This window comes from Branchiostoma belcheri, unplaced genomic scaffold, assembly GCF_001625305.1.
Source record: "Branchiostoma belcheri isolate BF01 breed outbred unplaced genomic scaffold, Haploidv18h27 scaffold177, whole genome shotgun sequence".
Classification (NCBI taxonomy): Eukaryota; Metazoa; Chordata; class Leptocardii; order Amphioxiformes; family Branchiostomatidae; genus Branchiostoma; species Branchiostoma belcheri.
In genome coordinates this window covers 14,822-36,720 of record NW_017803235.1, presented here as the reverse complement: position 1 = coordinate 36,720, position 21,899 = coordinate 14,822, and the positions used below count along the sequence as shown (strand labels likewise).

The window sequence follows — 21,899 nt, the reverse complement described above, 5'->3', positions numbered from 1 at the left end:
TCCATGAAATATGGGCTTGATATGTAAATGTAAATTTCTTCTTTAATTATGCAAATGACCTCTGCATTAACATAATATATGCATCGTGATGTTAACTTTTGATTAACTTAAAGATGTCCCAAGTATGACATTCCCATCATTCACCATTGAGAAATCATAGATTTTTTGCATTAATTATGCAAATTAGGTCATAATTTGCATAATTAGTATCTGTTGATGTTTCATCTGCCATAGGTTACATACATTACATGTATGAAAGTTCTATAATGTAAAACACTGTAATTATAGAATTTCTTCATTAATTATGCAAATAAAGTCCTCGTTTGCATAATTTGCAGTTAATTATGTACATCTCTCTGTCAGATACCTACACACCAAAAATGATGAAAATACGATGTTCCTATCTGTACTTATTGGCTTTCAAAGATTTCGCCCAAAGGCCCCTGCAGTTCCTGAACAAGCTGCTAGGGGGACCAAACCCACACCACTTATTCCTGACAGGAAAAGCTATCTGTCACTAAAAATTCAAGACCCAAGCATGTTCAGGACCAAAGATACAAAAACCGGAAGTTCTGCTGCAGTACCAAGGTCATCCACCAGGAGGCCCATATTTGACCTTGACCTTTGTCCTCCTAAGACTTATCAGCATACCAAATATCATCACAATCCATAAAGGCGTTATAAAGTTATGCTGACTACAAAGTTGCGGAAACACACACAGACACACACACAGACACACAGACACACACACACACACACACAGACACACAGACAGATGCCGCCAAAAACAATACCTCCATTTTTCATGGAGGTAATAAAGTCCAAAAAATGATACTTTTATGCTTAATCAATGGGATCTGGAAGACTTTTAAAGAACGAAATTTACTCGAACGCCTTTTTCAGGAAATATTAAAATGTTGAATAGTTCACAGTGTCAGAAAACAGTCGGTACATGTGTGATAATTCCAGAGCAACATTTCTAGCCGCAAGTAATAATAATCACATTTTCATCCCTCCGTGTACACATCACGGAGGCTTTCTGAATCTTCAAGATCGGCGTACTTATTTATCCGTGCCCAAGTGTAATACCCGCACTTTCTTAACGCCTGTAAAACGTGACGTTTCTCTTCTATTCTTGAGGGTCAGTAATGATTGTTTCCGCTTTGTAGAATAGTGTGTGGATAACCGCGAATATATGCTCCAAGGGGGGATCAACAACCTTTTATAAAGCGTTTTTTATATTAATAAAAAAGCTTCCTTCAAGTACTAAAATTTTTTGTGCTATTTGGGTATTGTGAGGAGACACAAAGTTGGTAAGATCAAAGGTTAAGTCAGTATCTGTAGCTTTCAATCATCTTTTCCATCCATGTCATCTCATCATGGTAGAAAACTGACTTTCTAAGATCACCAACATTTCTCCAGGCGACACTCAAGTTATAAAGTGACTTGACGATGCTAGGATGTGGCGTGGTCTTGCCATGGACGCTCTGTCTAATATGAAGTGCCTGTTCATGATAGCTGATGGCCTTTCTGAAATCACCAAGGCCACTCCAGGCGTTACCCAAGTTATTTAGTATGTAGGCAATGTCAGGATGTTCAGTTCCCTCACCGTAGATATTCTGTTTTATTTGCAGTGATTGTTCATAGTAGCTGACTGCTTTTCTGTAATCACCAAGGTTACTCCAGGCGAGGCCCAAGTTGCTAAGTGACGAGGCGATGTCAGGATGTTCAGTGCCCTCGCCATAGATAGTCCGCTTCATCTGCAGTGCCTTTTCATGATAACTGAGGGACTTTCTGTGATCACCAAGGTAATTCCAGGCGATGCCCATGTTGTTGATTGCGGAGGCGATGTCAGGATGTACAGTTTTCTCACCATACATACTCCTATACATTTGCAGGGCCTGTTGATAATATCTGACGACCATTCTGGGATCACCAAGGTGGATCCAGCCGTTGCCTAAGTTGTTAAGTGTCCTTGCAATGTCAGGATGTGCTTTTCCCTCACCATATATACTATGACAAGTCTGCAGTGCCTGTTCATAAGAGCTGACGGCCATCTTATAGTACCCAAGGCTTTTCCAGGCGTTACCCAAGTTGTTATGCGACGCGGTGATGTCAGGATGTGCAGTGCTGGGACCATAAATACTTTTCCTTATCTGCAGTGCCTGGTAATGATAGCTGAGAGCTTTTCTGTGGTCACCAAGCTCTCCACAGTTAATACCCAAGCTGTCAAGTGACCGGGCGATGTCAGGGTGTGCAGTGCTGAATCCATAGATACTCCTCCTCGTCTGCAGTGCATGTTCATCATAGCTAATAGCTTTCTTGAAGTCACCCAGGTTCCTCCAGTCAATACCCAAATTGTAGAGTGTCATGGCGATATCAGGGTGAGCGGTATTGTAGCCATAGAGACCCCGCTTCATATGCAGTGATTGTTTATGATAGCTGACGGCCTTTCTGTAATCACCAAGGTTCATCCAGGCGTTACCTAAGTTGTTAAGTGAATTTGCGATGTCAAGATGTAACGTGTCGTAATCATACATGTCCCGGTTCATCTTTAGTGCCTGTTCATAAAAGCTGATAGCCTTTATGTGATCACCACGAGATCCCCAAGCATTACCCAAATTGCTAAGAGACGCGGCAATGACATGATGTACAGTGATCTCACCACAGAAACTCCGACTCATCTCAAGTACTTGTTCAAAATAGTAGACGGCCTCTTCGTGATCTCCAAGATGAATGCAGATGTCTCCCAATGCGCTAAGTATGTCCGCGATATCAGGATGAACAAATCCCGTTTTATGTTTGACCATCTCTTCTTCTAGTGCTTGTTTAGTGTATTCTTTTGATTTTTGGTAGTCGCACAGACTTGTGTAGACCTCTGCTCGTAGTCTGGAGGAGTTGTCAAATAGAATCAACGACTCATCTGTAGCTATTGATTGCCTCTCTCTTAAGCGTGAAACAAAACGCTTAAGTGGCGTTGCTGTATAATAGTATCTCATTAATTGTTTCGTGTTCGACACGTAAAATACCTTTCTTGACATTTCTCCGATATCAGAAGTATTTGCGATTGAAGATAAAGCTGACATGTTCTCTACTTGACCATGATTGTTCATGTATGTTCGTAGTCTCAGTTCTGCTGAGATGCTGACCAGCACCATTAAGTGATGTGCGTTCTTGTCGTTGATGGTTCTTCTCTTGTGCATTTTATGGACAGTCTCCCATATTGTTGTCGGCTGTATGTCAGAAAGTAGTGCCCAACAAGACACTGCAAGGCTGGAAAATCGATAGATATCTTTCTTAACGTCCAGCAGCCTGGCAGTCAGATCCTGTTTTTGAAATGTTTGCGTATTTTCCTTCAACGTTGCGTCTGCTACCAGTTTTGCAATTTTTCTCCCATTTTTCTTCAGCTGCTGATCCCATTCAGCTTTGTAGTCATCGACTAAGTGTTGTTCCCCAGTAATAAAAGAGACACTTCCTAACACTGTCGCTAGGTGGTAGCCTTTCTTCAAATGCAGTGTAACATCGTCCTCCAGGACTTTGGTCAAGTTTTGTGGGGTGCGGATAAGGTGGTTAGCTTTGCCTCTTCCTAGTGGAGTTTTACATGCATGTGGCATTGCACCGTCAAAAGAGAACCCACGCGGCGTTACAGAGTCGTAGAACCAGTCATCTAGCTTGTTATCTGACTCAAAGTCATTGAGAGACTTGATCGCCATGGCCGGAAGGATGGTTTCCCCAAGATTGATCACTTTCAGATGGAGGTAGTGCGTGAGATTGTGGAAATAGTCCACAATTATCTCCGTTTCCTTTTCTATCAAAAGAGCAAACTCTAGGTCGGAGTATGGCGTTACTAGTCCTGTGGCATGTGAACCAAGTCCTATCATGGCGTACTTACAGGGAGGGGGGCCCATTACCTGTATGCACTCACCTACAAGGCTGGCTATGAATGTTCTTCTTTGATGAACAATTGTGTCAAACAATGTTTTGATTGCTTCTGCTCTCTTTCTCTCTACTTCAATAATACTTGGGTCATCGTCATCAAGGCAGTAAGGATCTCTCCGTTTCTCAATTCTTTTCATCTCTTCTACCACATAGTCACGGCATTCTGATAACTTTGATTTGTGTTTCTTTATGTCATCGTATGGTACCGTTAATTTCAAACCTAAGACGTGCTTCACAAACGAATGGGTTATAGTTTGAATCGTTTGCTCGATATCTTCTCTGTCTTCTGCCCTGGATCTCACCACTGCTGCATTACAGAGTGCTGCAGCCTTGGTGAAATCACCTCCGTCTTTGGACTGCATTCCTCTCTTCAGGAAGACATCGGTCAATTTGCAAAGCGGCTGTACTTCTTTCCAGTGCTGACCTGTATTTGATTCTGTTTGAAACAAAAATTGCAAGTTGTTACCTTCGCTAACAAGGATACGTTTTCCGGGCTACGTTTGTGTCGTAAGCAGTAGGACTCGAGAAGTTGTGGATTGATCTTTACAATATTTAGGATGTTGGTAGGTTTTGACAAACTGCAGAATCGACAGCATATGAGTCCCCTAGCGTACTACAACATGACTTTTGTCTTTGATCCCTCGTAATCTTGAATTTATATGGTTACGATGTCCAAAATGCTGCGTAGGCTTAAGCCCCGTAGGAGATTTTTTCGGAACTGCGCGAAGAGACTGATTGAGAAGTGGGTTGGGAATTGTTTTGGAGGCTGAATTAATGAATTTATGATCAGGACTTTAAGGAAAGTTAATCAGGAAATTAATATTTTGTATGTCGATAGCTTTAGTGATAATTGACATAATTAAATGCTAATTTAAGTATAATTAATAGTATAGTAGACAGGATTTTGCAGTGCGATCCAAAATGTGAAACATGTTAAACTGAAAAAAAAGGAACACCATATGAAACATGTAAATGAAAACCTCATTTGCATAGTATCAGGAAATTCTATTGCAGTCAATGATTGGGATGCGGCATTTAGGCGTAAACCATGGCCTATTTTGCTTTTGCGATAATTAAATAAGAACATGCTACAGTAGCCTTCGCCTCTAAGATAAGGCCTCTTTGGGTTAAGACGATCACTAAGAAATAGTTTGTGCAGATAAGGGGCTTAATTGTAAAACCTTCATGATATTTTCTTTGCAACATCCTTTGTTGAAGCTGTGAGGTCGGGTGAGGTTGCGAAACTGCAGTCTACTGTACGTTTGTTTGCCATGTCAATTACTAACGACCAAAAATAACATTTCCTAGTCTTGTCTTGCTGCACCAAGGGACATCGATTCTAGACATGTATTTTCAAAGACATACCTTTCACATGGACGGCCTTGAGTGCAGCTGCAAAGTTGTGTTCTGCCGTGTCCAGGTCCCCTGCCTGCAGGGCCCTGCAGCCCTTCTGTATGTGCTGTTCGTACGACATGGGGGGAGACGTGAGGCAGTTGTCACTTCCAACTTTCTTCAGTGATGGGCCTGTTTTCAGGCGTTTCCTGGCTTTCTGTGAAGCGGAAGGGGGATAATTTAAGAAGAACTAAAAGCACAATTCTTCCTAGAACAATTTCGTCAAATACATAATGACATGTAGTCTTTTAATTAGCAATAAATATTTAACCAACAATTCAACAATATATGTAAATCAATGATTTAAAAATAAAGTCAAAAGATATAATATTTTGCAGCAACTTTTCCACTTGAACAAGATTGACGATCCATCTATGGAAAATATGTCAATATATAGTATGTAAAGCCGAAAAAGGAAAGAGGTCAGATTCCTACCCTTGTTTCTACTTCTCGTACTTTCTCCGCGTACTTGATGCGATGCTTCAGTGTTTCTCTGCCGTCTGAATCTTCACAGCGGTCCAGCGCCGCTCGGTACAGACCGGCTGATTTCGTGAAGACTGCCTCGTCCTTACCAACCCTTCCCTTTTCTAGGTACAGATCTCCGATACTCTTTAACGATTCTGTTTGCAGACGTTGATTTCTTTCCACGACAGCGTTTACAAAGGATTCTGTATAACTTTCAACCAATGGCATCATACCGTATCTTTTAATCCTTGTCTTCTCTGTTATGCCATGCAATGTCATGGATACAGCCAATGTCGTATTGCCTGAATTTCTGGGAGCAAGTTGATTATGTACCAGTTTCGTACATTTCTCTGCATAACTGATTCGACGTTGAAGAACTTGCTTCTCCTCGTTAATTTTGTAGTATTGTAAGAGTTCTGTGTAGAGTGAACATGCTTTGTAGAAGTTCTCTACTTTATTATCGTTCATCTTAGCTTTCTGCAGGTACAGATCTCCTAGACTTTTCAAGGCCTCACACTCCAAAATGTTGTTTTGAGTACTCAAGCCTTGAATTAGTTTACGTCCGTATCCCTTCTCAACAAAATCCAGATCAGATCCACTCCTAAATATCAGGTCCAGTTCCCGAAGTTCTTCCGCGACTGTCGACAGTGTTGTCGTTGCATTTGCCATACCTGTTTCTTTGGTTGTCACACTCTTCTTTTGTGTAATCCGAATGTGCGTATCTAATACTATGTAGACTAATGAGTGTCCAACATTGCCGTTTCATCCACTCAGTGAGCTTTCATATAAATGGATAAATTTTATACATAGTGCAGAATCTAAATTCAACAGATTCAAACTAAAATGGGCTCTCCGGGCATCGCTGTATACGTACAGGATTAGATTTCGCCATCTAGGGAAAAATTGGAATTGAAGAATTATAAACACAAAGTTCTATGCTAACGAAGTAACGTAGCGTATGGAGTATCATTCATTTTTTTTGTACAGCAAGAAACAAGATGAAAACTTCATTTTCTTTCTCTACAAAACAAAAACATACGCCAGTCCAACCTTCCAACAGCAGATAATCAAGCAAACATGTAATTTTTTGTGTGTGTTTTTTACCGGTGCACACTCGCCACTGTTATGTTGTAATAGATTAAATAGTTACATAATAATAATTGGTCATGCTCCCATTTGCAATGCTTGGGGCGCGTAGCAAAACACAAATATGGATCGTTCACCTGCTTCAATTTTTCAATTCCTTTTTCTTAAAGTTTTCAGATATTTTTTTAGTGGTTACACTATATAACGTTTTTTTTTTCATTGTCATAGAGAGAGGTACAATTTAACGGGCAGTGATCAAATAGGGCAATTATGCATAATTATACATTTTGTAATTTTTTTCAAAAGATAGCATTGTTTATCTAGTGTCCAGCGAGGTTATTTAATACCTCTATTTCACGATTTAAATTTCCCAAACATTTTCTCTGCTTTATGTTTTTTAAAAGTTAAGTTATTCGGGCAATTTAACATAAATGTCCCATTTCTACCCCTGGTAGTGCTGTAAGGCGTCATGGTAGACACATCCCATAGTCATCATTTGTTTCTTTATTTATTCATTTATTAGTCCCTTCAGTCAATAGCAGGTTGCTTTCCAAGGGAGCCTCCTTATAATAAATGCAGAAAGTAATATAACAATATAGTAAATGAAGCTAAAACTGTTTAATCGTAAAAATACAATTAAACAAAAAAATATATAATCGTCATAAAATAACAATCAGTCGTCAGTAAGAATATTTTGGAGGGTCAGGGGTCAAGTTTCGAGAAACATAGCAAGTAACAGAACGGTGTAGCAGTAGTAGGTCTGTGAGCTCTGAACAGAGACGGGGGGCGACACAAGTTATCTGTCACGTATGACCCGCTATTATGGTCCTGGTTTCTGACGTCACGTTCCAACAGTAGACGGGTCTATAATCCCGATGGAGTCAACCAAAAATTTGGGGCAAGTCCCAATATTTTGTATTTAGTGTTGGAAGTTAAAGCTTAGTCTTTATATATAAAGAAATATAATGTGCATATTTTGTGTGCTCACACATCGACCACTACCAACATCCAGAGGTACTATATATAGTAGTGCATGTTTGCAGATGAATATCGTACAGATTCTGTACCAGCAAACCTCAACATAGCATATCAATAGGGTCCTGAATGGTTAGAGACATTTGTCGTTTCATAGTCGAGACTGTGACTAACGGAGATCGTTCTTCCATACATTAGCCTATAATTAGAAAACATACAGCCAATTTCACGTCCTGTGCTGATTATATAAACACATTCCAACCTCAGGCTAAAAAGCTATTTTGTCTTAACCAAAATAAAAGCGGAAATCCCCATGTGTGGTACTGTAGGGGGATTTTATACCTAATGGGGATTTCCGAATCTTCCGTTCAGTAAAAGGTAGGTAGACAGTTGTTTTCTTTGTTACTTTAGTGAGAGGGAGGGGGGGGGGGTAGGCTAGGATATTAGCAACACATTCGTGTTAAGTCAACGTACCTACCGATAGATTTCTGGTACATATGAACTGCATTGTACTTGTCGCAACATGTCAACAGTAGACCGATATATGTGTATCATATCTACAATACCCAGTTACCATATCTGTAATTGTTACAATTGTATACACCAATACAGTACAGTATGTTTGCGAAGGTCTCTCGTAGACACTATATTAGTTCTACCAGTATAGTTGTGGCCAAGACAAGTATCTGTAAAGTATATGTATCAATACTAGAAAGTTTTTGTTGCATACCTTGATAAGTAAATCGTGCAAACCTGTTCAACGTTGTGAGGTCTGTGTTGTTCTCGGCACTTGTATATTTTAAGCCAAGGTTATGCTAACCAGCATACGTGGAACCTGTTTTGTCCATTACGTCATGCAGCGCGCGCAAGGGTGTTAGGGAAGGGGGGGGTTCCGCTTGGAATGTTCCATTGCTCTAAGAGACAGGGAAGACATACTAGTCATTTCTAGTACGTGTTTCCTTTTCCTTCTGCAGCTTTTAAAGCTAAAATACTGATAGCCATCAAAATGACGTCATGAATCTGTTGGCCTAGCAAGTTAAATTCATCCATACTAAGAGCAATTAATTTACAAAGTTACAAAGGTACTTATAAGATGTAACAGTCAGACCCGGTATTCCACTTATCCTTCATATGCATATGCCAATGTAACTTCAATGATGCACAGCGCAAAGGTGTTAGGGGAGGGGAATTCCCTTTGAATTCACGAGTTTCCCCTTCCCAGGATGCATTACGCAGGGGGGGGGGTCTCCTCATGCTTATGGATAAATGACAGGACCATCCTGTCGATGATGGAAATTTGCACTATTGACAGGAAGATCCTGTCAATAGTGGAAAAACCTGCAGTATTGACAATCAATAACAGAAAAAATGCACTGTTGACAGGATCATTCTGACAATAGTGGAAGATTTCCTGCTATTGACAGGAAGGCTCTGTCAGTAACAAAAGATTTTTCGCTATTGTCAGGATTTTTCCTGTCAATAACAGAAAAAAATGCACTATTGACAGGATGGTCCTGTCAATAACAGAATTTTTTTCACTATTGACAGGTCCATCCTGTCAATAAATTCATCCATATGCGAATGTATTCTACATAACACACGCTGTTTTCTGTATGTACGGCCAAACTATATGAGTTTTAGGAGTCATATCATGTAGGGCCAGACTAGTAGCTCACTTACCGATTTGTTGCGATTGCAAGCCATTGTTTACGTTGGAAATTCGCACGCTGATAGAAACTGTCGCAAAATCGCACTGCCGCAAAATTCTACCCCCCCCAACCCACCACTATGCAAATGAGGAGATTTTACTCCTAGGCGCAACGCATTCTGGGAAAGGACGTGACGTCATCGAAGACACACAAGGAAATAGCTGCGAAACTAGTAGGAGGTTTTCAATACACACAAACTTCTACTAAGTTCTAGTCCAGCCATGTTTTTCTTTGGCGTTAGAGTACAGAACAGCTTACAACTTTTTACAGGTAAGTGGCATTTGCTGGTCTTTTTGCCACCTAACCCTTCCAACTATCCTATAACACTCGTCCAAGATACGACTACAACACGTATACGAGCAGGATCGGTACATTTCTATTGTTAAACGGCGCAGGCACACGTACGATTAGTTGTAGTATATTTTCAGCTAGGCTACAACACTCAGGTTCATTGCTAAAAATGAGGTCGTCCACTGTTGGAGTTTATTCGATCCTGTATCTCGTTGGTTCCTTGACGTGTTGATGCAAGTATGTGTCTCTCATGCAAACAAGGGGATGTTGTCTTTTCTTATCGATCTATCGTCCAACCAACAACAAATATCAAGACTTGGGGTCGTGTGGCGTAGCGTACTAGTGCTCGACTCGGAACCAAGAGGTCCCAGGTTCGAGTCCTGACATGCCACCGATCTTGTACCCATGGGAAACATGGCACTTCAAACTACTTTCCTCACTGAACTGAAGTGAAAATGAGTATTGTCCTGTCCTGAATTTGTACTCTGTGTTGGTGGCGGCATAAGATGAGTTGATATAACTTCAGAGTGCTGTCATCTTGTTTGGTCATGAAATGTTAAATAAAAAAATATCAAGACTTAAAGAAAATTTACGAGACGCAATTCCCCAGAATGGGGAGAAGTTTAATGATATTGCATTGGCGTTAAGAAGCATTACAATAGTCAAGGTCACCTTCGAATACGACAGTAGCTTCGCTACATATTACACGCCCCCAACAAAATTATAGCGCTAGCGTACATGTACTATCCAGGAAACGGTTATTATCTGTAGAAAAGTGTTGCACGTAGGGGAAAATACACTGCTTTTATGGGTTTATTGTAAATGACCGCAGGTGACCCCCAAATGGAACGTGAGTTCGGTTCGAATTACCCAGATCGAACACAGATCGGTTCTAAAGGACGTGGGAAGTTTTCAGCCCTAATTTTTACTACCGTGAAATTTACCTGTTTTCCCCAACCGTTTGTACCTCTCACTTGTTACCTAATATCATTAGGGGTAAACACTTTTTTGTTACTGTGTAAGCAGGCAACATTTGTTTGTGTTGTGTTGGTACAGACCATACGGCACCAGTTACTATGGTGACAGACGTAAACAAAAGAGGTCATTGGCCCGGTCAGAGGTTAGTGTTTGGAGAAGAAGAAATGGAGCAAAAACAATATGTTTTCCCTCGGTAACATAAATAGAATTACAATGAAGTTACAAACCGGCTGTACTAAACTAAGCTGATCGAGTAGAAGAATGTTCACTGTTAGGTCAAAGCAACCAATATATTTTGGGCAACTTTTGACGCTCAAAGGAATAGAACACTTCAAAGCTCAAGTACACACAAAGAACCTTTCACTAGTTTCTTTACTCTAGGCTAATCTTGTTGTAAAACTTCCACGATAAGAGGGCACCGGGGCTATATTTCATGACGATCATAACTCTCAGCTGGCCCTTCAGCTGACAGCTATGGGACTGGTAAGGTGAGGTGAGGTGAGGTAAGAACTGTCAGCAAATAATTGTCTTACGCCTTTCTGGTTCACAGTTCTCCTGATAGCATCCGTACAACACGCCAGATGTGAGAAGTACATAGATAAGAACGGCTACCTGAAGTGGAACCTGGGGAGTAACGTTCTAGTGGGCGCCGAGAACAGACTGGAGTTCAGGTTCCGCTACTGTAACAACAAGGGCGTGCTCATTTACCAGCAGGGGGAGGGCAGGAACTTCTTCGCCCTGGGAGTCCACGATGAGAGACTGTACATCGAGGCATCGATAGATGGATTACCAGCGGAGGTAATTTTGAAAACCCTCTGTAATATTTTACTAACTTTGACTAGAAATCTAATCCCTTACAGCATCCTTAAAAAACAACAAAATAGCGTCGCCGTAGTCTGTGTTCTCCCTAATGGGGGTGGTGGCAATTGTGGGGCGAGCCGGCCGCCAGGAGCGCGATTTAAATAGCCTTTAAAATTGTTGTTGAGATTTCTAAAGGGTATATACTGGCGCCAATAGGCAAGATCATGATTGAGACTACGCATACCCAGTGTCAAAAGTGAAGTTCTCCGAAAACATGTTCAGACGTACACAAAACATATGCATGTTCAGATGTAAACAAAACATGTTCAAAGTTAACGTAAACCAAAGTTTAGGCGTTTAGCCGTTTAGACGTAAACAAAGCATATCCAGGCATAAACAAAATATGTTTAGACGTAAACAATACATGTTTAGACGTAAATAAATCGTCTAACGTAAACAAGTCATGCAGACGTACACAAATTGTTTAGACGTAAACAAAACATGTTTTAACATGTTTTGTTTACGTCTTCTTAAAAGAAGTAAATAAAAAACGTGTTCAGATGTAAGCAAAACATGTTCAGACGTGTTTTGTTAACGTCTCGGGGGCCTTACCCTTTGACAATGGGCATGCGCAGTCTCAATCGTGAGCCCCATTTGCTATAAACGTTCTGTTCTCGCACAGATGTACGTTGGCGAGGTTCCACGGAACCAGACCCATGACGTCACCATCACAGGTCTGAGGACCCTGAATGCTCAGACGAGGGTCATCATTAACGGGATCTCCTACACACCCGAGATCCTGACGGACGTCGACGTCAACCTGGACTTCAGCCGCAGCATCCTCGTCGGAGAAACCCTGATTGGCGGATATGAAGCTATCGATCAACTCAGGGTAATGCTCCTCGTGTGTTAACTATATTTTGTCATCGACACATGAAGTTGAAAGCTGCGTTAGGCTACACTGACTTAATTCTCTGAAGAGAATGCTGTTCAATAGTAGTGCACAGGCGAATAGAAAAATTCCAGCCAATGAAGATGCTGCTAAAAGCTGGTTTTGTGAATTTGAGGTAGTACATAGCTACTGCTACGACAAGCCTCTTGTGGTATTTATGAGTCGGATTTGTACTGAGTTCGTGAGTTCCGTGGAGCTTCGGCAGCCTGGGTGCCATCCTCCGTAGTTACCGCCGGCCCCCTATTTTTTGCAATCTATCATGGACTATAAACTACGGCTCCCTATTGTTGCAATCTATCATGGACTGTAAACTACGGCCCCCTATTTTTTGCAATCTATCATGGACCATTAACTACGGCTTCCTATTGTAGCAATCTATCATGGACTATATAAGTAGGATGGCACCCAGGCAAGAGCCTCATTAAACATATTTTTTACCGCAAATCCATCTTTGTAAAGGAAGTTAAAATGATTCTTTCAAATTCTGCACGAATTGATAAACATTGTATTTGTATGGTTTGACCAACAGCCATCGGGTAAAAAAGTTATTGTCTCCTTCATAGCTGAACACCCAGCGTCTGAAAGCCTACCCCATCACCTGTATCGAGTTTATCCGTGCGGGGCAGGCCAACATCGACCTGAACAACCCCTCCAGTCAGCTGAGCGTGTCCGACCGGTGTGTCGTCTGTCTCCCGCCGTCCGTCGTCACTCTCACCACGGTCACGTCATACCTGCGAATGAGGATCGACAACACTCCCCGCTCCAACACTGTCATCAGCCTCAAGTTCAGGACCAAGTGGGTTTAGAGGACAAGATGTGATAACAATATGCCTGTTTCGTAAAACCTGATGACGTAAAGACGCTGATTTTCGTCTTAAAATTACAGATTCTTTATTGACACAACAAAAAAGTACATGGACTTTTGTATGGTCGTCTACAACTAACATCACCTCAAAATAGATTTTACCGATTTTACCGAAGCAGAAGTATGTGACTTTTCTAGTCTAATTCTCCCATAACGCTCTGTCTTCCAGAGCTCCAGACGGTCTCCTGTTCTATTTCGGAGGCCCGGCGTACCTGGCGCTGTACCTTGAGGGAGGGGCGCTCGTGTTGCGACTCAACACGGAGGTAAGGCTTACTTTGGTTTACCTTGTTTTATACACTTTGCAACTTGCAGCTAAGATACAATCGTAAGTTACAATATCCTAGTTTGGTTACTAAATCTATTCTAGCTCCCGAGTCCTACATCCTCTCCGCAAATGAACCGGTGCATTAGCTCCATTGTGTGCTCGCTTTGTAAATGGTCGTGAGTTTAAACCCCGTCCAGCACATACTGCTGCAGCTGTCTCTGTATAACATTCTGCATCTATGAGAAAGAGCATGGGAAGGTCAAACGCACAACACTGCCAGACCCCTGCTGTAGAGCTTGCACAACTGTGTGACCCAAGGGCTACAGAAATGGAGATTGGCACCGCCCCTATGCTCCGCAAGAAGTGGAAAGGCACCTTCTTTTTCTTCATGTAGGACTCGGGAGCAAAAATAGGACTGCTAACAATAGCCTATAATACTAAAATTAGTTCATTGATTTTATTCGTACAGCTTTTGCTTTCTCAGAACATGTTGAGGCGAAGTTTAGGGATGTGTATAGGGCATAAATTTATGTCTCAATTATTGCCTTTTTTTTCATTTTTAAGTATTTGTTTTCGTGGATTTTAAAAACCAGGGAAGTGGCGATGACACTAGATATAAAACTACCAGGACAACCTTCAATGATGGCGAAATGCAAGAAGTATCAGTGACGAGAGCAGGCAACGTGGCCACCTTACGTGATGGAGCTGGGAATATCATTGCCCAAGTAATTTTTGGTAAGTTCTCTGACATATCATTTATTTTGCAGCTATATATTATTGTTCAAGCAGCCCTAATTTTTTGATATGCCAAATGCATTGTCAAATGCATACCTACCTGCCTATAATAGTTCTGTTGCCAGTTGACTAGTCTTGGGCGGCAGTTCACTCTATTCAGACCGTTGGACTTTTGAGGCCCGCGACAACTTTCATCTCATAATCAGATAGCATCAGAACGGCCTGCACTAGAACCAAACATTGACATTTCCTGAAACATATCTGGCAACAATTTTATATTAATAAGATAAGTTAATCGATTTTCGTAATTTGGTTTGAACATTAGAATTTTCAGGAACTCTGGCGGAATCACGGTGCCAAAGGCACGGACAAACAGACTGTATAACTCGTTCCTCCACTGCACAATCAGACTGTACAATAGCCAAATGCAGACCCCGTGTTCTTTTGTTTCATGTCCCACTCTTGTATGTAATTGTCTTGTGCGTTTCTTATACTTAATAATATGTAAAGTCCACACAATTCAGGAGTACTATGTACCCCTGCTATGTTGACTATTCTTAATAAAATTGAAATTGTTTTTATGTTATGCGGTCTGAATATGGTTAAGATTTCAACGGAATATTTTCTCAACTGTGCACACACTGGTCCAGATGTGACAAGCTCTTTGTTCCATTTCTTAGTGTATTTCTTAGAATTGTGATAGTTTCTTGTTTGGTCCGCCAGGTGGAAGCCAGAACACCGCCCAGGCGCTGAACGCGGAGCAGCTGTACGTGGGCGGACTGGAGGACGTTAACGACCCGGCCCTGTCCGATTCCATCGAGGTGCGGCGGTCGTTCACCGGCTGTCTGGAGGAGCTCAGGTTCGCCTCGTACAGCGCCGTGGAGGAGGCGCCCAGGCTGATCAACTTCAGGGACCAGAACGAGGCGGCCAGGTCAGTTACCCTAATTTATTCACGATTTCTTCATTCCCATGATGAAGATGGGGTAAAATCTACCAGGTAGCATAGCGCAGGCAGGTCGGAACAGAACATAATGTTGAAATTAAACAGCTTGTTTTTCTGTGTGTTTTGATATGTTGAAGCATTTTGTATTGAAAATTTCTCATTTATATATTCCCCAAAAAAAGTAACAGAATTCTTGCAGTATATGTTCCACAGTACTGGACCTTGGTCCTGCAGGCTTTAAAATAAGACCTTTCCACAGGTGCTTTAGGAGTGTCCAGCATGTGAGGGTCGAAGCTGCAGAGCTGTTTCGTGGCAGTGCGAGTACGAACTCTGAGGGTGACAGTCATTTGAACATTTTCGACATGTAGGCAGCTATTTTGTGGCGAACTGCCTTCTGTGTGGTTACTAACGTGTTCAGTTTCACCCTTTCAGCCAGTGGTACCATATCAGCCTCTGCCAGCAGGGTTTCGGAATTTTTTCTCTCTTTCAGGGATGTAGACTTCTCCACCTGTCTGGAGTCGGCTAGCTGCCAGTCCTACATGTGTACTGGAGAGGGTCAGCAGTGTAGCCTGGGTGTGTGTGAGTGTCTCCCCGGGTACGGAGTCCGGTCTCAAGACCCGCTCGTCTGCTACAACATCGACGACTGCAGCCCCAACCCCTGTCAGAACGGCGCGCAGTGCACGGACGGGGTTGCCGACTACAACTGCACCTGTCCCGAACAGTACAAAGGTACAGGAAGCTTATTAACTCCATGAAAAATGGAGGTATTGTTTTTGGCGTGTCTGTGTGTGTGTGTGTGTGTGTGTGTGTGTGTGTGTGTGTGTGTGTGCGTGTGTGCGTGTGTGACTGTCTGTGTGTTTGTGTTTCCGTACATTTGTAGCCAGCATAACTTTTGAACCTTGTATAGATTGTAATGATATTTAGTATGTGGGTACGCAAAGGTCAAGGTCAATTTTGGGCCTCCTGGTGGCTAATGTTGGAACTGCAGCAGAACTTTCGGTTTGGTATATTTTGTTCCGGACATGCTATGGTCTTGATTTTTTTTAGTTGTAGATAGCTTTTCCTGCAAATAATAAGTGGTGTGGGTTTGGTCCCCCTAACAGCTTGTTCTGGAATTGCAGGGGGGTTTCTGGTAAAACATTTAAGAGCAGATTCACAAAGGAACAATGTATTTTTATGATTTTAGTGTGTGGGTAGCTTAGACAGAGATCTGCATTATTGGATGCAAACTATGCAAACTATGACTTTGCATAATTAATGAGAAAATTCGGTAATTCCAGTGTTACATCATGGGACATTACATGGGGCATACATGAAATGTTTATAATCTATGGCAGGAGGAATATCACCAGGTACCAATTATGCAAATACGGACCTTCTTTGCATAATTAATCTCAAAATTCTATGACTCCTTAGTAGTAAATAATGGGAATTTCATACTTCGAAGAGCATGTGTAAGTTAATCAAAAGTTAATATCACGGTGCATTTATTATGTTTATGTAGAGGTCATTTGCATAATTAATGAATACATTTACATGTCAAGCCCATGGTCATGGTGGTATGATGTCTCGGAACTCTTGTTCTTCTGATGTGTTTGCTGATTGACTGGGCACACAGGTTTATTACTGGGAAAGGTTGCGTTATCTGAATCTTAACAGTCATCCGCTGGGTTCCATATACATGTATCCGTCCCTTTGAAAAACAGTGTATTTGAAAGCTCTCTAAATAGGGTCTACTTCTGAATCAGTACCCCATAGGTATGTGCAGTTTAGACATACAGGAGCACGTTATACTGGGCGATGTTGCAACGCCCAGATAATCATTCAGTTCAATGCCGTTCCAGGAAAGAACTGTTCCGTTATTCAGAACTGTTACGAGTTCCCGTGTCTGAGCGGTGCCGAGTGTATCGAACTGGACACGCCGACACCTAGCCCGACAGGCCGGAACTGCAGCTGTGCACCAGGCTACAAGGGCGTTGACTGTGGACAGGACTGCGACGAATGTAGTGAACAGTGTAACAGGTAACCCGTTCCGCTTTAGATATGCTTGCCTTTGTGTTTCCTTGTGTTTGTAAGTATTTGAAAGCAGTAGTGTGGCAGGAATTGGAAAATTTTGGTTAACGCAGATTGAGCTTCAGGTCAAGTTGGAAGGAGTTTCACTCGTAATACTTTGTCAGTCGATAGCTCGTGTATCAAAAATTTCTGACAGAACAATACACATACATTCCCATGTATATAAGCCATACAATATTTTGAATTTCTTATATTTGCCATTTTAGGAATAGAATGGCACATCTAAAACGTGATTTGTCCCTCTAGCGGAATGTGTGTGAACTCCATCAGCTGTGAGAACAGCATCGGTGATTTCATCTGCGAGTGTAAAATAGGATACGAGGGGAAAGACTGCAGCAGTGAGGTAGACTACTGTAAGGATAGTCCCTGTGACCCGGGAATCTGTAACGGGCTACAACTGCACATGTCCCGACCAACCTACAGGAGCAGTGATGAACCGTGAGTTAGACATTTTTAACGAGTCACTTCTATCAATTTGCGGAAAATTATGTTTTGTCTTCTGATACCATTGTGTATAAGCATGCTATATACTAAACCTCTTTGCACCGTGACAGTTGTTCAATTGTGCAACAATGCTATACAACAGGAAAATACTATGAGGCTATTCTACCTTACAAACCACATAATGTACATTGTGTTTTTACGCAGAAGAACATTATTCTTTATAATATTCTTTATTACATTTTCCTTTTATTATTTTACATAAGTGTTTATTTAATTAGGCAACTATTCTCCTATATGTGTGCATGGTTGTAGAATGCCAAAAAGCACCTGAGTTTGCTATTATTTCTAATTGAATATTTTATTTGAAATGTTAATGGCATCGCTGATGCGTTATGCCATTTGCTAGATGTAGAAAATACGTAGACGTCCCTGTTTGTGTTCATTGGTCTTTTCAAATCATGCGCTATCCCCTAACACATAGGATTTCGTCATAAATTATGCGCTTTTCCCTAACAGGTCAGAGCTGCGTCTCGCCCCACGACACCCCAACATTCCCCGGTGCCACCATTGCAGCCATACTTGTCTGTCTGGGCATCGTGCTGGGTAAGTACAAGTACATCAACTGGTACACATGCAGGGGGCCAGGCGCAGGCAAAGTTCTGGGGAGAGTTTTGTAGCCACCTTTACAGCCCTTCTATGTGCGCCAAAAATTAAAATAAAAAGTAGATACAAGCCACATCTAGAATTTCTGCACATAAGGCCAAGTTTCGTCATTCGGCAGGTGTTTAACATAGGGAAGGTAATGAAGAAACAGGTACATGTATCTTTTTTTTAATTTTTTTTAAATCATTCTTTTTATTATTATTTATACAGCTACATGTATCTTGGAAAAGACAGGAGGAAAACGTTTCACGTTATCTAAACCTCTGACCGTACATTGCTCTACACTAGTAACTTTTTTTTTTGTAATTGATTCATAATGTAAAAGAAATATTTTACACATAAAGCAAGAATAAAACCACAAAACACTTTTTCAAAGCCAACTTGAGTTTTTTTCTCATATCTAACGTAACCCCCCCCTCCATCCAACAGTTCTTGTGATCGTGTCCGTGGTCTTCCGCGCTCAGATCTTACACCATTTCCACAAGTAAGTATAAGACACATATCACAAACACTATACATGTATACCATTCCGTATTATGAATATATTTTCAAACTATAATGTATGTGACCAGGCCATATAATCTGTGTAGCTAAGACAGACACAATAGTTAAAACTTTCCTTTCGCCAATACCTGATGTTAGAAATAATGTTGGTAGAGAAAGTTCACCAAACATATCTGTTTGACTTCAGAAATATTTCCCTTTAGAAATCGGTTTCATTAACAGCTTTGAAGTGATTTATTGTCAGCATAATCTATGTTGATATAATATGTGACAATATCTATGTAATATTTCTTTGTAAATATACCTCGTTATGACAAGCTCTTTTATGTCAAGGTCCAATTTTAAAACTGGAATCCGGCCCGACTGTTTGCATTAACGAAAAACAAACAATTCTTATCAACAATATGTTGCTGTTATTGTCCTTGTATTTATCATAAAGTCTATTCAGTCCGCTAGACATAATGTCCCGGTGCACAAATAGTACTCACGGTTAATTTTCTTTTTAATTGTCCGGGAATATGACCTGAGAGTTTGGGAATATGACCTGAGACATACATCTAGACAGATGTAACAACACTTTTAACGGGCAGAATATTCCTCCATCCTCCGAAAATAGTGTCATTAGTTTGGTATGATATAAGATATAGTGTCTCTTACCTTGCTTACGTTTCGGTGTCTATCAGACACCTTCCTCAAATCTTCTGGCTGTAGTTTACTGTCCAAGCGGAGGTTTGGGTTCTGGCCTATTTTTGGGCGTTTTTTAGGCTTTTTATCGAGGTTTCTTTTTTTGCACTGTAATCCCTTAAATTCCAGTGCAAAACTCTTATACTTACCTGCGAGAAACAGAACTCCAGTCAGAAGAAGCTCTGAGGAAAGTGTCTAATAGGCACCCAAACGTCAGAAAGGTAAGATGTACTACAGGTTGTGTAAAAGAAAATTCATTTATCCATTCCTCCATCCTCTTAGATGTAGTTTATGGCTGTCACGTCAGACTACACAGGAACAAGAGAACACTATTCCACAGGATCCAGTCTACCAGACAATAAGTCCGGCTACTTTTGCTGACCCTACTTACATGGGACTTCAACCGCTGAATCACGCTGATATGTCGACACAAACCGAGCATAGCGAGAGTCAGGCTTACCAGGCTCTATCACGAGAAACCATGGAGGCCTCCAGTGGATACACCAGTCTGAACCCCCCGTACAATCAGGCTAGAAGTAGCGTGAATCAAGGGGACGACGACTACGAGAATCCCGACCAAGGCTACTCAAGTCAAGACGGCCACCAAAGCAACGGAAACGAGATCACCATAGATTTGCAGGAGGGTGAATATTTAGAAATTGTGGGCTAAGCACTTACAGTCTGTTGTGCTGTTGACTCTTTGTCAGTTATGGACGGATTAGGTTTAACTAACTACAAAATTGTAGAAGTTAAAGCACTGAAAAGAAATTCATTTTACCCTCCGAATTGTATAAATACATGCTGCAATACATCATTTCTATGTTATATGGTGTATTTGAATCTGCAGTTGTGCTTATCAAGTATATAATTTCTTGGTAGTTATCCGAGCAATCGTTGTTTGTAAACTTTCTAAATACTAAACCTGTACTGTATTACAATACTACCTTCAAGTCAAACACGGAAACATTAAGAAATTCTGTTGACAAGAGAACCGCTGTGCTGTGTTGTAGAATGTAGATAGGCAAGATGTAACAGGGGTGCCCTAATTCCGACCTATGTTCCATGCAAACGCACAGACCTTTGGTAATAGTTTATCTGACCAAAAACCCGCGCAACATGAGATATAATATTGACAGATAAAGATATATATGGCAAGAAATTGGACATAGTAAAACACTGGGCATTTCAGAACTTCACAAAAAAGGTAACACAGTCTGATATTGTACCCAAGGGAATTAATCGATAATGGACACCTACTTACTCACACACAACACAACCCAGACTCAGGCCAGGGTTACATACTCTTTAACATTTTGCCCTGCTTCTCCAAAAGTAACAGTAACAGTAACAGTCACACCTCATTTACCTCCCCGCACACGCCGGCCATACGCCTTATAATTAGACTCAGGCCAGGGTTACCTACTCTTCAACATTTTGCCCTGCTTTTCCAAAAGTAACAGTAACAGTAACAGTCACACCTCATTTACTTCCCCGCACACGCCCGACCACACCCCTTATAATTAGACTCAGGCCAGGGTTACATACTCCTCAACATTTTGCCCTGCTTTTCAAACCTCCCTTTCTTATCTCATGTATTCATGGTCTTCTGAGGTATGAAACGTTAAAATACTTAGATATATTGAACCAAAGCGAATCTCCTCACTGACCGCCCGGTAGGGGGGTGGTTAACGTTGCGTGTGCGGGGAAGTAAATGAGGTGTGACTGTTACTGTTACTGTTACTTTTGGAAAGCAGGGCAAAATGTTAAAGAGTATGTAACCCTGGCCTGAGTCTAATTATAAGGGGTGTGGTCGGGCGTGTGCGGGGAAGTAAATGAGGTGTGACTGTTACTGTTACTGTTACTTTTGGAAAGCAGGGCAAAATGTTAAAGAGTATGTAACCCTGGCCTGAGTCTAATTATAAGGGGTGTGGTCGGGCGTGTGCGGGGAAGTAAATGAGGTGTGACAGTTACTGTTACTGTTACTTTTGGAAAGCAGGGCAAAATGGTAGGTAACCCTGGCCTGAGTGTAATTATAAGGGGTTGGGCCAAATGTGTGTTACTGTGAATTCTGGAGAAGCAGGGCAACATGTTGAAGAGGCTGTTGTTACTGTTCAGCTTGAGTGAGTGTCGATTAT

The 21,899-nt window shown here is 41.4% G+C and overlaps 1 protein-coding gene and 1 pseudogene across 1 annotated transcript; one reads left to right on the top strand and one right to left on the bottom strand.

Moving 5' to 3' along the window:
* Positions 1-1,331: 1,331 nt before the first annotated feature.
* Positions 1,332-8,686, bottom strand: LOC109467152. Its single transcript, XM_019765094.1, has 5 exons — positions 8,588-8,686; positions 5,779-6,688; positions 5,305-5,488; positions 3,553-4,375; positions 1,332-1,719 (listed from the first exon to the last, which is right to left on the bottom strand). Exons 2-5 carry the CDS (start codon positions 6,463-6,465, stop codon positions 1,332-1,334), a joined length of 2,082 nt encoding a protein of 693 aa, XP_019620653.1. The 5' UTR covers positions 6,466-6,688; positions 8,588-8,686.
* Positions 8,687-9,702: 1,016 nt separating this feature from the next.
* LOC109467182 lies at positions 9,703-20,857 on the top strand (annotated as a pseudogene).
* Positions 20,858-21,899: the final 1,042 nt, after the last annotated feature.